This window comes from Ceratotherium simum, chromosome X (assembly GCF_057802395.1).
Source record: "Ceratotherium simum simum isolate JZ-2026a chromosome X, ASM5780239v1, whole genome shotgun sequence".
Taxonomy (NCBI): domain Eukaryota; kingdom Metazoa; phylum Chordata; class Mammalia; order Perissodactyla; family Rhinocerotidae; genus Ceratotherium; species Ceratotherium simum.
In genome coordinates, this window is record NC_141940.1 from 122,514,244 (window position 1) to 122,527,887 (window position 13,644).

The 13,644-nt window shown below is 46.4% G+C and overlaps 1 protein-coding gene across 11 annotated transcripts in view; it reads right to left on the bottom strand.

The window, feature by feature from the left end:
• The window catches only part of TBL1X (transducin beta like 1 X-linked), a 223,321-nt gene that overhangs the window by 19,342 nt on the left and 190,335 nt on the right, over positions 1 to 13,644 (bottom strand). For 10 of the 11 annotated variants that reach the window (XM_087426577.1, XM_087426579.1, XM_087426585.1 and 7 more), the window contains 7 exons: positions 13,015 to 13,160; positions 9,855 to 10,116; positions 7,328 to 7,460; positions 6,796 to 6,937; positions 5,980 to 6,043; positions 5,753 to 5,850; positions 2,545 to 2,694 (listed from right to left, as the gene is read on the bottom strand). In XM_087426577.1, coding sequence (XP_087282703.1) covers positions 2,545 to 2,694; positions 5,753 to 5,850; positions 5,980 to 6,043; positions 6,796 to 6,937; positions 7,328 to 7,460; positions 9,855 to 10,116; positions 13,015 to 13,160 — 995 coding nt within the window. The remainder of the gene's footprint in view (positions 1 to 2,544; positions 2,695 to 5,752; positions 5,851 to 5,979; positions 6,044 to 6,795; positions 6,938 to 7,327; positions 7,461 to 9,854; positions 10,117 to 13,014; positions 13,161 to 13,644) is intronic. The other variant, XM_087426584.1, reaches the window with a different exon arrangement.

The following is a 13,644-nucleotide window of genomic DNA, read 5'->3' on the forward strand; positions in this document are numbered from 1 at the left end:
ATCTATTGACTTCATTCACTTGTATTTCCAGCTCCGTCCCCAGGTTTGGGAAGTTCTCAGCTAATATTTCTTTGAAGAAGCTGTCTGCTCCTTTTTCCCTCTCTTCTCCCTCTGGAATACCTATAATCCGTATGTTGCATTTGACAAGTGAGTCACATATTTCTCGGAGAATTTCTTGATTTCTTTTTAGTCTTACTTCTCTCTTCTCCATCTGAAGCATTTCTGTATTGCTATCCTCAATATTGCTAATTCTTTCCTACATATTTTCATCTCTGTTCTTTAAAGATTCGAGATTTTTCTTTATCTCCTCCATGGTGTTTTTCATCTCCAAGATTTCTGATTGGTTTTTCTTTATAGTTTCAATCTCTTTCGTGAAAAAGCTCCTGATTTCATTGAATTGTCTATTTGTTATTTTCTTGTAATTTACTGAGCTTTTTTATGACAGCTACTTTGAATTCTCTGTTGTTCAGGTTATAAATTTCTGTGCCTTCAGGACTGGTTTCTGGGTGCTTGTCATTTTCCTACTGGTCTGGAGATTTAATTTATTTTTGCATAGTGCTTGAGGGTGTGGGCTTATTCTTCCTCATTCTGAAAATATCTGGTCACAGCTTCCAGCTGCCACCACACGGCAGGGGTCAAGAGCTGTGTATTCTGAGCCCACAGCAATCCGCGGGCGCTTTGGGCAACTGGCTGAGCTGAAGTGTGAGCTAAAGCACAACTGAGGCTGAAGCGCTCTTTATCATGGACTTTTTTTTTTTAAAGATTTTATTTATTTATTTTCCCCCCAAAGCCCCAGTAGATAGTTGTATGTCATAGGCGCACATCCTTCTAGTTGCTGTATGTGGGACGCGGCCTCAGCATGGCCGGAGAAGCGGTACGTCGGTGCGCACCCGGGATCCGAACCCCGGGCCGCCAGCCGCGGAGCGCGCGCACTTAACCGCTAAGCCACGGGGCCGGCCCTATCATGGACTTTTGCCAGCTTTACTACTATATGCCGTGGAGAGGGTCCTTTCACGTTGGTAGATTTAGGAGATCTATTGATTTCACTCACTTGCATTTCCAGCTCCTTCTCCAGGTTTCGGAAGTTCTCAGCTAATATTTCTTTGAAGAAGCTCTCTGCTCCTTTTTCCCTCTCTTCTCCTTCTGGAATACCTATAATCCTTATGTTGCATTTGGTAATTGACTCGGATATTTCTCAGAGAATTTCTTCATTTCTTTTTGGTCTTACTTCTCTTTCTCCTCCTCCATCTGGAGTATTTCTGCATTCCTATCCTCAATGATGGCAATTATTTCCTCCATATTGTCAGCTCTGTTCTTTAAAGATTCCAGATTTTTCTTTATCTCCTCTATCGTGTTTGTCATCTCTAACAGTCCTGATCGGTTTTTCATGTAGAAAAGAGATTGTAGCAATCTCTTTCATGTAGAAGTTCCTGACTTCATTGAATTGTCTTATCTGTATTTTCTTGTAGTTTGTTGAGCTTTTTTATGATAGCTATTTTTAATTCTGTTGCTTAGGTTATAAATTTCTGTGTCTTCAGGACTGATTTCTGAGTGCTTGTCATTTTCCTTCTGGTCTGGAGATTTAATACATTTCCTCATACTGCTTGAAGGCATGGGCTTAGTTTTCCTCATTCTGAAAATATCTGGTTGCAGCTTCCACCTGCTGCCACTGGGGGAGGTCAAGAGCTGTGTATTCTGAGCCCACCACCATCTGCAGGTGCTCTGGCCAGCTGGTTGTGCTGGTGCTCCGGGTCGGGGGGGAGGGGATCTTTCTTTCACCTACCCGATCCCAGGGGCTTCTCGCTCTTTCCTTGCTATCTGCTCTCTTGGGGTGCTAGCTTGATGAAGGCACCCCCACAACCGTTCAGTTCCCTTCATATGGGAATTTCCCAGAGGCTGTGAGAGACCTTGGAGAGCGACGGTTTTCTTGTGGAGAGCAGGGGTTCTTTCTTCGCCTGCCCAATCCTGGAGGCTTCTCGTTCTTCCCTCGCTATCTGCTCTCCTGGGGTGCTAGCTTCATGAAGACACCTCCACAAAAGTTCAGCCCCCTCCGTATGGGAATTTCCCACAGGCTGTGAGAGAACTTGGAGAGTGATGGTGTTCCCGCAGAGGGCCGCCCCTCTCTCTCTGAGAGCCGCGCGGTCCTGGTCCCAGGTTTGCTATTGTTGGGGAAGGAGAGGAGTTCTCCTTACCTCCTTCCACTTCTTTGGGGGTACCAGCACCTCCACCTTCAGATGTAAGGCTGTGTGAGTCACTCACACGTCCTTTGTGTTGTGTGAACGTCCTCTGTTGGTATATGAATGTCCTTTTTGTTGTATCTTAGAGGGGGAGGGTCTAAGGGGGAAGGTTCAGTCTGCCACGATGCTGATGTCACTCCGTGGATGACTTGACAGTCGCATATTCTCATATAATCATCAGCCTTTTTACCTTTATGTAATGTTCAAAAAAGGAACGCGCAAAGACAAGGCCAAATTCTCAGATGACAGATTCTTTTGCACAGGAAAAGCAGAAGAGGCCCCTAAACCAACCTTCCCCCGTACTCACACGATCACGATGGGGTCGCCAGGTGCGTGAGAACCGGCGGGCGCGGGGCCTGAGCAACGTGCCTCGAACAGCAGAAATTCCTTTCCTTCTGTCCTTTACCGCCCTCCGTGCATCCCAGGGCCCTCCCTTCACGCTGGCATGACCAAGGACCTTAACAATATATTTTATTTCACTCCACTATGGCCAAAATATTATCGTTTCAACATGTAATCAATATATAAATATTAATGAGATATTTGGCATTCTCTTTTTCATCTAGGTCTTTGGAATCCAGCGTGAGTTTTACAGGTAACCATCTAGGAGACCACATTTTATGAACTCAACAGCCATACGTGCTGGGGGCTACTCCACCAGACACAGCAGCCATAACTGATACTTGGAAAACTACCAAAATTGGTGGGGAGTCCCCCTCATCCCCAAACATGGAAAACTGTTGAAAAACCTGGAACACAGCATATCTAAACATCTTTCTGTCACTTTTCCAAACGAAGAGCTGCAGAAACTGGCCTTTCTGAAAATTCCCCTGACCATCACTCCATGAATTGGGAATACTAGGTACAGCAGAGAAATTGAATTACCAAGGGGTGAGGCTCCGATTTACTGGTCTATAAGTAACAGGAAAAAAATGATTTCTGTCCCAGAAAACAGAGTAAATCATGAATTCTTATGGACTTACTGATGTTGGGAAGACACTTAGGGAAGCAGCTAGAGGCAGCTCAGTGAATACCACTGGAATTAAGTCTTAATCAACTGAAATTTCCAACTTAATTGGAACCTATCCACCTCCCTGTCAACGATAATAAAGATTTGGCTTTAAGAAGAACTGGTTATATTGTTGTGTTGATTGTAGAAATTTTCAGAGGAAATATTCAGAGCAGTGAATATCTTTGAAACTTGGTTCTCCATGTTTTGGGTCAACTCTAGACCAATTAACATTTGTTTGTTTGTTTGGTGGAGTATAACTTTTCTTAATTTAGCCACTCACAAACAAACCTGGCACTGCGGAGAATATATAAACTCTTTCACCATTCTGATAGAATATCACACACTACATCAGTAATCGTAACACATTCTGCTTGCTAATGTTTACATTAAATATACACCGGACAAAACAAAACAATAATTACACAAAAGCTTTTAAGAATGTGAAATATACTTTAGCCACTTTGGGTTAAGCATGCACTGAGGGTCAATGCCAGTATCTCTGTAAATTACATTTCCTCCCTGGGTATTACTTGACAACATTCTTATTATTCTTGCCATGGTTGACTAATAATGGCAGATAGTGACCCAAAGACTAACAGAATTCCAAATGTGCATTTTCACTGAGCATACGGCTCATCACCTGGTAGAGTCAAAATTGACAAACAGGTAGAAAATCAGAAATGAATTTAAAACAGAGCCCCTGGGGAAGAAGGAGGTGAGGATGCGAAGAACTCTTTAGAATTCTGTGCCAGTCGAAGTGCAGTAATGACTGGCAACCCAAGGCCTGAGGTCCAAGTCCACCTCCACTTTATGACAGTGTGCCCCTAGCAAGTTAGTAAAGCCTGTGAAACGAGATTCATCTTACCAGGGCCTGCCTCCCATCCTGGGAGCATCAAATGGACCACCACATGTAGTAAAGTGCTTGTTAAAGGTTAGCAATCATTTACACAAGTCATTTTAATAATGCAGTCAGCAGTACTGATGACCAGCCACATACATGACAAAGTGCTGTGTGTGTGTGATATTTGAATGAGAACGTCTCGGGGAAACTCTAGTGGTAGTTCCATGAGAACACTTTTAAGTGTGTCAACCACAACAGCTCAGCTTTTTTCATATTAGACATTAGGCTGCTGAGTTTGAACAAAGGGTTTATCAGCTTAAAAGAGAGAAAGATAAAGAATGAACAATGCATTGACCCAAAGGGTTATACTCTAGTGTAGGGGTCAGAAAACTTTTCAAGGGCCAGCTCATAAATATTTTAGGCTTTGAGGGCCATTCGGTCTCTGTCGCAACTAAGTCAACTAGTTGTAGCACGAAAGCAGTCATGGACAATTCTAAACAAATGGGTGTGGTTGAGTGCCAATAAAATTTTATTTACAGAAACAAGTGATGGGTCAGACTGGGCCCATGGGCTGTAGTTTGCTAAATGCAACTAGGACTTCTCCAAGAGTGCGACGAGGTTTACAGGTGTCTTTGATTTTATACTAATTTTTAGAACGTGAATGAACAGAAAACAGTCACTTGCTAAGGTTTTCAGATTATCCTGAAGCCGTTATGAAAACGTAAAGCCTTTTGGAGACCAAAGCCAAGTATAGCATTCAGGCATGTTTTCTAGTCGTAGAAATACAAACTGATGTGAAAACATGCCCTTTCCCCCTTCTTCTTCATTTCTTGCTAATACTTCTTTTCCAAAGCAATGACTTAGAATTCCTACTGAGTCTCAGGACTGGCACCACCATTCCTACCACGTTATCTGGGGATCGTGATTCCTGTCACTCAAAAACTGGGGAAACTGAAACCCAGAGAGGCTGAGACAGGCTGGATTCATCAGACTCAGAGCCGGGATGCTGCCTGCATCTCCCGACTCGTTACCTGGTGCTCCTTCCCCCAGTGATGGGAGCTAGATGGACCAGGGTGTTCACAACCACTCAGAGATGGCACCATCACGTCCACCTGGCAGATCCATCCAGGGACAAAGTCTGTAAACTCTACATCTGCCCCACAGGCTGTTAGGAGCATGCACCCTTGTACGTGTGCCTACTCTACTCCTGCTCTCAGAGCAATATGCAGTCTACGATGGGAAGTAACAACCCATCAAATGAGGAAAACAGAAGACTGGTGAGAAAAAACAATCTGTACTTCTAAAATCACTGAGGGGGTGAAAGTTTATGCACAGTACACCCCACACCTGTTTGCGTCTTAGGCACTAGCAAAACGCAATTTGGAGGTTTCCTCTTTCTGTCACTGAACAATGTGCCTTAAAATAAATAGGGGAAGCTTTGCACAAAGGTCTGTAGAACAGTTTAATATATTAAGAGATGACATGCTATAAATTATCAGTGAGATCAAAACCACGAAAATAAACAAAATCTCAACAAGTTCTTTTGATTTCTTAAGGGGAAGCAGAAAGTCTCAGAATTCAAAGAAACCACGATGTTATCCAGAGATTAAAAATAAATAAGCATCTGTAGATCAAAGAGATGTATTTTAAGCTAATACTCACTTTGTCTACACCAGCACTCAAGATGTAATTCCCCTTTTTGTTCCATTTCAAGGCAAAGATGGGGCCTTTATGTTGGCCTAAGGTGCTTGCCAGGTTACCTGTTATGTAAAAGACAAAAGTGAACGAACTTGTTTTGTTGTTGACTTCAAAGTCATGGTCTGTTCACTCGACGATTACATATCATAGCACCTCTTCTCCAACCCCAACACGAGAGACGCAGGACTTACCATCTTCCGTCCATATTCTTGCAAAACCATCGTATGAACCAGTGGCCAGCAGTGTGCCATCGCTCTGCGGGCCAGGAAGAAACACAGACCGAAAAGATAGCTTAGGAGGGCAGGAATGAAAGAGTGAGGAGAGCCTCTCACCTTGGCCCTGGAATATTCTTAACGTCAATAATCGGTTCCCAGGTAAGACGCTAACTTCAGCTCACACTGTTCTTAAGATGTAAGAGTTACAACCAAGGAGATGGAGCAAGGAAAATACAGTGCAACCATTCACCCAATGACAAAATGAAAAATACCATGCGGCAAGTTATAAGGAGACTTTTGGAGACTTAAGTAAGCTTTTAAAAATGTGTTTGCATATAGCAAAGAGTAGCGTTTGTGATGAAATGACAGAACGTGCAGAAACACTATCAAGAGCGAGAGAAAGTCAAAAGAAGTTATAAAGACCCATGTGTGTCCCATGTATAAATGCACATAACACCCCCTGCTGGAATATCACAGGGCAAGGTCATCTTTCCTGGCTGTACATCACATCTCCCCAGCACAAGGATCTTGGGGGTCCCCTTGGCCTAGCTCCTCCAATAAAACCATAAGACTCATCTTGCAAACATGTGGAATGGCTCCTCAACACCCAGCTAGCTGTCTGCCCAACACAGCCTCGTTAGCAGCTCCCAGAAATGGAGAGCCCCCATGACACTAGGCCCCGGGGCACGCGACAAACAGGACCCTCTGCTTCCTTGTGTTCACATGGGCTCCATCATGACGCCTGGCATGCTTTACACATGTTACAGCGTCTGGGAGGTGGCAGATGCTTACGTTCCAGTCCAGCGAGGTCACATCTTTATTACTCGGGACATCGTGTCCGCCTTCTCGTATACAGTGCCTCAACACGAGCTGCGTGGAGCCCCCATTGCTGTTTTCATTAAGGTTCCATATCCTTGCAGTCGAATCTCCGGATCTATAGAATGAAAACGCACAGTCATTTCACAGTCGGTTCAAGTGAAACTGAAGCTCATCACTACTTGCCGTCTGGCTAGGTCAGGCATCTTTGGTATGTGGCCTTCCGTCTTTTTAATATCATTCACTCGCTGTGTTTTCTCCTCCCGATCTTTGTGCTTAGTCATTTTTGCACTGCTCCCTACCCCACTGAGAAAAGGCTTAGAATGAAGACTTCTCCACAATCTGAGGAGGAATGGCGCACGGAGCACCCCAGGCGTTGGTCTGCACACACTGGGAAGATGCCACAAACAAGGTAAGAGGGAAGTGCATGCTCCATGAGGCAGAATTCCAGAAGACTGAATATCTTGGATTCCCCAGACCCTGGAGCACATCCAGCGGCCATCCTTACCCAGAAGCTAAGAGATCACTGACAGGGTTCCAGGCACAGATGAACACCTCAGACTCATGGCCCCGCAGGACTGTGGCTTTGTTGGGTGGAATCTCAACATCCCCGTCTATTTCCATTGGTTTTGAGTGATTATCTGTCGTAGGAAAGAGGAAAAAACACATGACTGATCCATACAAAAGAAATTCATTCTCAGGGCACTTCACTTTTAGAAACACCTTCTTTTTTTTTTTTTTTTTTTAAAGATTTTATTTATTTATTTTTCCCCCAAAGCCCCAGTACATAGTTGTCTGTCATAGCTGCACATCCTTCTAGTTGCTGTATGTGGGATGCGGCCTCAGCATGGCTGGAGGAGTGGAGAAACACCTTCTTTTCATATACTAAGTATATCACCTCTGATGATTATAACTAAATCACGGTTTTTGTGTACTTCAGTAAGTATGATATATTTCTTTATTTCAACAGTCTCCAAATTTGATAGAGGAATAAAAACTGTTATCTATTCTTTATAACTAGGACCAGGCTAATGTCTAGCAACAACCAGAACAAGACTGGAGAGAGACGACAAGAGCTAGCGGAAGATTCCTGTTCTCTGATGGGACAAGACATTAATTATTGGGAAGCACGTGAGGTATCACCTCTTCATCTTGAAGCTCCCATCAGTAGATGCCATCATTCTTTCAGAATGCCTGACACCCTCTACCCCCCTGCCTTGAAACACCCTCAAATTCTTAGGACTCAAATGCTATTTTCTTAGACAAGCCTCCTTCATAACGGACTTCTCAAGCCAAGCAGAACCTCCAGGCTTTCTAACTGAACGAGCCTGCCCTGGATGAACTGTGGGATCCTGGTTCTGGGTTCCTGGGTAGGCTTGGCAAAGGTGGAGACAACTGCCACCCTCAAGAGAACCATCTTGGAAAGTGGCTTTTCCTCCCCCAAGCGTCAGGAGAAAAAAGATTCTTGAAGGTCAGAATGAAATCCAACTCCAGACACTACAGTGTGGCTGCAGCCTGCCTTGGTCCTCGTGAAATGAAGGCTCTGTCTGCGAGCTGCCCGCGTGCTGCGTGTTGCACGCTAGTCTCTACGTGGCCAAGCTCCATTAGCGTTTCTTAAGATTTAAAAGAAACTGGTGCAATTTAAAATTCTCCAAAATTTCTGTCTTGGCAGACATACAGATGTCTAGAGGTTCATCACTTACAAATTGGTTTCTGTGTTGGAAGACTAAGAAAACAATTATGTTTATCATCCTCCTGTTTTAGTCTTGAAAATTTGAGGGTTGTACTCCACATGAGTGGACAACCAATACGTGACCTATGGGTACAAGCCACCTATTATCTTCTTCTTCTTCCCCCACCCCATCATTTTGGACCTGGTTAATAGTGATTATGGAGGCTGCTGGTGGAAGGTCTTTTCATTTTCCCCTAGACAGATGGGCTTTAAGTCATCCTACTGTAATGTAATCTGCATTACAGCCTGTATGGGCTTTCCTCTCAGTACTAGATCTGAATCTCTAGCCAAAGAGACTTGAAGAACTTGTTCACTGTGCCTATGGATGACAACCTGCCCCGGGGCTTAGCTGTGGGCTGCAGCCTCATCTGAGGTGGCCAGGTGGTCAGCCAGCTGCACAAGAGGAAGCCATGGAGGCTGGACCTACAGGGCGAGGCATCAACACCACGGCCATCTCCACCCTCACAGACTGCTGGGGCTGCACGGCTGTTTGGAGGAAAACAATTTTCAAAGAAGGAAGAACACACATATGTGTATAATACATGTGCACACACTCATATGCACTCATGCACACATTCTCTCATACATGTATGCACAGCCACTTGCACACAGGTATGCACACACTCATGCAAAACATGAGTACTCATATGCCACGTGTGCATAATACACAGCACGCACACGTGCACACATGCATGTACACACACACACATCAGCATGCTTTGAACTCAGACCCTGAAGCAGTCTCTGAGTTTATATGCAGCACATCCAAGTGGAGTCAGGTTCTCTGGGTAAAAATTCGGGCTCTCTGACTTACGTGCCACATACTCTTAGGCAAATACTTAACAAGGACTAATCTGCAGGGTTTGCGAAGACCAAAGAAGATGGCACCTGCTGTCTGGGGGGCCTGGTGCCCTCTCAGTAACCGTGAGCTCAACTGCTAGACCAGAATGTGGCCGAACACCCTCAACCCGGAAGGCTGGATGATGGGATTGGGGGCCTCCTCATATGAAACCCTTTTATGTCACACAGTAATCACATGGTACTTTCCTTGTGACATGAAATGTTCTCAGAGTAGCATGATTTCCTAACACTGAGAATGTGTGAGTAAAAATGTCACATCTAAGGAATCTGATGAAAAACGAGAGTGTGAAGCCCTTTCAGCCGAACAGCAACAAACACTACAAAGCAGCTCACGAGACAGGTACAGCAGGCAGACTTGGAAGGAGTCTTCTGGACTTGCCCAAATCTAGACCCAAGAGAGAAACCACCAGAAGCTCGTGAACCCCCGGAGTCCAGCACTTACTTATTGCGTGTGCTCCGTTCTCCTCCCCGTTCACCGTGGCCTCTCCGTTCTTTGGTGGATTTTGCTGGGAAACAGCTGCTGGGGTTGCCGTGGCTGCTGTCGCCGCCGTGGCTGCTGCCGCTGCCGCTGCTGCCGCCGCGCTGGCCTGCTGCTGAGCAAGTTTCTCTCGGAAGGCCTGCTGCCGCGTCTGCACCACGTCGGGCATCACAGCATCGATCAGGGACAGCGACTCTATGGGGCGGCCGTCAAAGACCGTGCCATCCTGGGGAGAAGGCCAAGGGGACGCCCATCAGCTCCCACGGCACAGCATCTCCTGGCACGGGGCCTTTGTGCCCCAGAGAAGACAGGTGCAGGACAGCGGAGTGGAAACGCTGGCACACAGGAGCTGTGGGGCCACGGAGGAAGCCGGCATGCACCAGGCGTCCAGGGCGACGTGAAAGGATCCACGGTGGGCAGGGGCTGGTGGGCAGAGTGGGATGAGGGGAGCGGGCAAGGGTGAACATCCTCAGTGGGAGACCCAGCATTTGGTAAATATCAAACTGGATCAGGGCATTAGGCACATCGGAACCTTTCTACTTGATTTCATGACAGAAAGTGCTATCCCTGATGCAGTGGTTCTGCTCGGGGGTCGGCGAGGACTCGGCCCCCTCGGGATGTTGGCAACATCTGGAGACATTTTTGGTTGTCACAACCGGGGAGGTGCTGTTGGCACCGAGTGGGTAGGGACCAGGGGTGTTGCTCAACATCCTACAGTGCACCACAGGGCGGCCTCCCCAACAAAAAATGGTCTGGTCCCCAAATGTCAAGATGTTGAGGTTGAGGAACCCCGCCATATGCTAGGACACATGTGGGACAGCTCTGAGGATAACTACCCTTTCAAGTCAGAAACCTCAAGCCCAAATTACAGACTCCTGCACCAATCGGGAGCTGATCCTGGTACATCCGTCCATCTGATTTAATAAAATACGCATTTGCTGCCATTGGAAATGACTTTTTGGGTTCAGGGTGTAGACTAAAGCCACGATACACCGACAACAGCATTGTTCAGCTCTACTTCATATTTTCAGAACTTCCTTTGATTCTCTGGTTTCCCTCTACAATGGAAAAATTTTCATACACCCTTAAAAAATAGAGGAAAAAAGTTCTTTTTGTAGCAACTACTCCAAATACGGGAGTAACACAAAATTCAGTCTCATTTAGTTCTGATTCAGGCTTTTTGAACCTCCTTTGATTCTCCGGTTTCCATCTATAATGGAAAATTTCCATACACCCTTAAAAATACAGGAGAAAGTCTTTTCCTTAGAAAGTGCTCCAACTATTAGAGAGTCACATGAAACTCAGTGCCTCTGGGTTGTGTCTGCTGCATGTGCAAACATGTTTTTGTATGTTCTGAACTTGAGTTACATCAGATTAGGAAGAATTGAAAGACATGAGTTTCAGCTAAACGAACCATCCCCCCGCCGACTTCTGGTTACAATATTTGAAAATAAGGAAACAATATAAAACAATACAAAAATGTAAAGAAGTAACCGGTCAGCTCGTCAGCCACCCTCATCCCCTGGTTCCAGCCATGGAGTGACCAATGTTGACCAAGTGGTCAGCCCACTTCCACGTCATCTTCCTCCTTCGTATATTCATGCATCAAATGGATGAACACTTTGCAAAAAGTAGGAACTGACGAGAGTAATAAAAACACTTCCTAGCTTGAACTTTTAAAAGCACGCTGTCTCACTTTTAATGACGGGAAACCTAAGTGACCAACAAGAGGATGTTCCATGCTCCTCTAGACATAGCGGAATTGGCATTGCCGAGGAAGAGAAGGGCTGAGGGCTTCTCGACAGATGTCAGAGATGGAAACCAGGGGGCAGGGAAGTCGAATCGTAGCATCACATCATCTCACAGACGGTGGGGGCTTCTGGGGGCCTGTACTCCTATCACCACACTTTGTTGTGCAGAAAAAGAGACCAGATGGGCGTCGAGGAGCCAGTGCAAGAGCCCTGGGCATCCAGTGTAAGATAGGGAAAGAGGAGACGGCCGCTGTCAGGGAAGAAAGAGCACAGAGTTAAATGCTATGAATAAGACAGGCTGGTAAGGCTGACATCAGGTCAAAGGACAACAGGATGGAGGAAACTCTGGACGGAGTCAAGGACATGGGCCCGAGGGTCTTGTGACCTGTGGAAGGGATCTTCTGAGCAGCCAGCGACCCTCGGACATTTGGCAGTACAGAGGGCACGCGTGGGCATTCGACGGCCTCAGTTGTGCAGGAGGGATCCTGGTGGAACACAGGGAAGTCGGGCAGAAAAGCGTGCCTAGATCAAGGTGGGAGAAAGCAGGGACCACAGAAGGAGCTGGGAAGTGCGGAGTAAACAACAGGGACTTGGATGATCTCCAAGAGAAAGGTCGCAGAGGTCACAGCGAGCCCTGGGCATCTTCACAGGAGTACCCCAAAGCAAAACAGGAGCGGGCATCAGGAGAGCTGTATTAAACCAAAATAAACCACTTTAAAAATTGGTGTAAAATTGGCCTGACTACTCATCGTGCCCCAATCTAAAAAGAGAGAGGGGATACCAGCAAATCGGTACAATTTTAATTCATAATTATTGTTCCATTCTCCCCCCACCAGCTCTACAATGAGTGCAATAATAAGACCACGACTTGACATCCTTTTGAACACAACAGTCACCATCTCTCTTTCCTTGATTCTCTGGTTGTGCCCTCTGTCGTTCACAAGAAATAGAGATGCTACTTGAACGTGTCACGGGGTCCCACTTTAACCGACCTGCTCAGAGAAATCAAGGGGAGCATTTTCTGTGCGTCTGCAAGGCTAACGCCTGCTCTGGAGTATAAAGCAGCTGGAAATCTGCTGTGTTTCTCAGATTCAGCAACGTATTCTAATAGTGACGATGAGTCAACCACCGGTGATTGTGTACATGTACATGGAAAACACAAATGTGTACGGGGCATTGAAAGCTTGCTCTGCCCGTATCGACATGATCACCATGCCCTAACTGAATAAACATTAACACAAAGTGAAAAAACAAACACTCCAACTCACTGTCAAAGACCTCAGGGAACCGCGTGTTAGATCTGGACATATTTCCTGAGCTATCCCCCATTCCTGGGGGGCTGCTGGCTGGGGGGTCTCTGGGGGTGCACGTACCTCGTTGATGCTGATCTCGGCCTCCACATACTGCAGTCCCTTCTGGAGGATGGAGATGAGGGCAGCCGGCGGCACTAGCGTCCCGTTGATGTTGGACTGGCTGATGTGGCTCTCGATACCGAACGTGAACGCCGAGTGGGAAAAACCTGCAGCAGGAGAGGGAAGCCAGGGCTCCGTGAGGCCTCAACTGAAGGATGGAAGGAAGGCACAGAGGCTGACACAGTAAGGTGGCACCACTGATTTCACATGCGCTCAACTAGCACGGGGGCACATCGCTGTAGAACACCTAGCTTCTGATGTGGGGTGAGGCGGGCAGGGAGAGAGGGAGGGATGCAGAGGAAGATCTCTGTTCGCATGGGACAGAAACACAGCTTCAAAGGTAGAGCCGATTCACCATTATTAAAAGCAAAACAGAGGAGGAGTGTGCACTGGTTAAATGTTTCTGTTACAGAGATCCGACTCTCCAGGTTGTCTCCCTGGGTTCGCACCACTCTTTCCAGAAGCTCAATGCTTAGGCCTCCCTGCGTCTCTGGCCCAGCTGCAGTGCACACGGGGCACTTTTTTCAGCCCAAGAAGATAGAGGTCGGCCAGGGCCGGGCTCCGAGCGCTCATGGCACACAGGGGCAAACG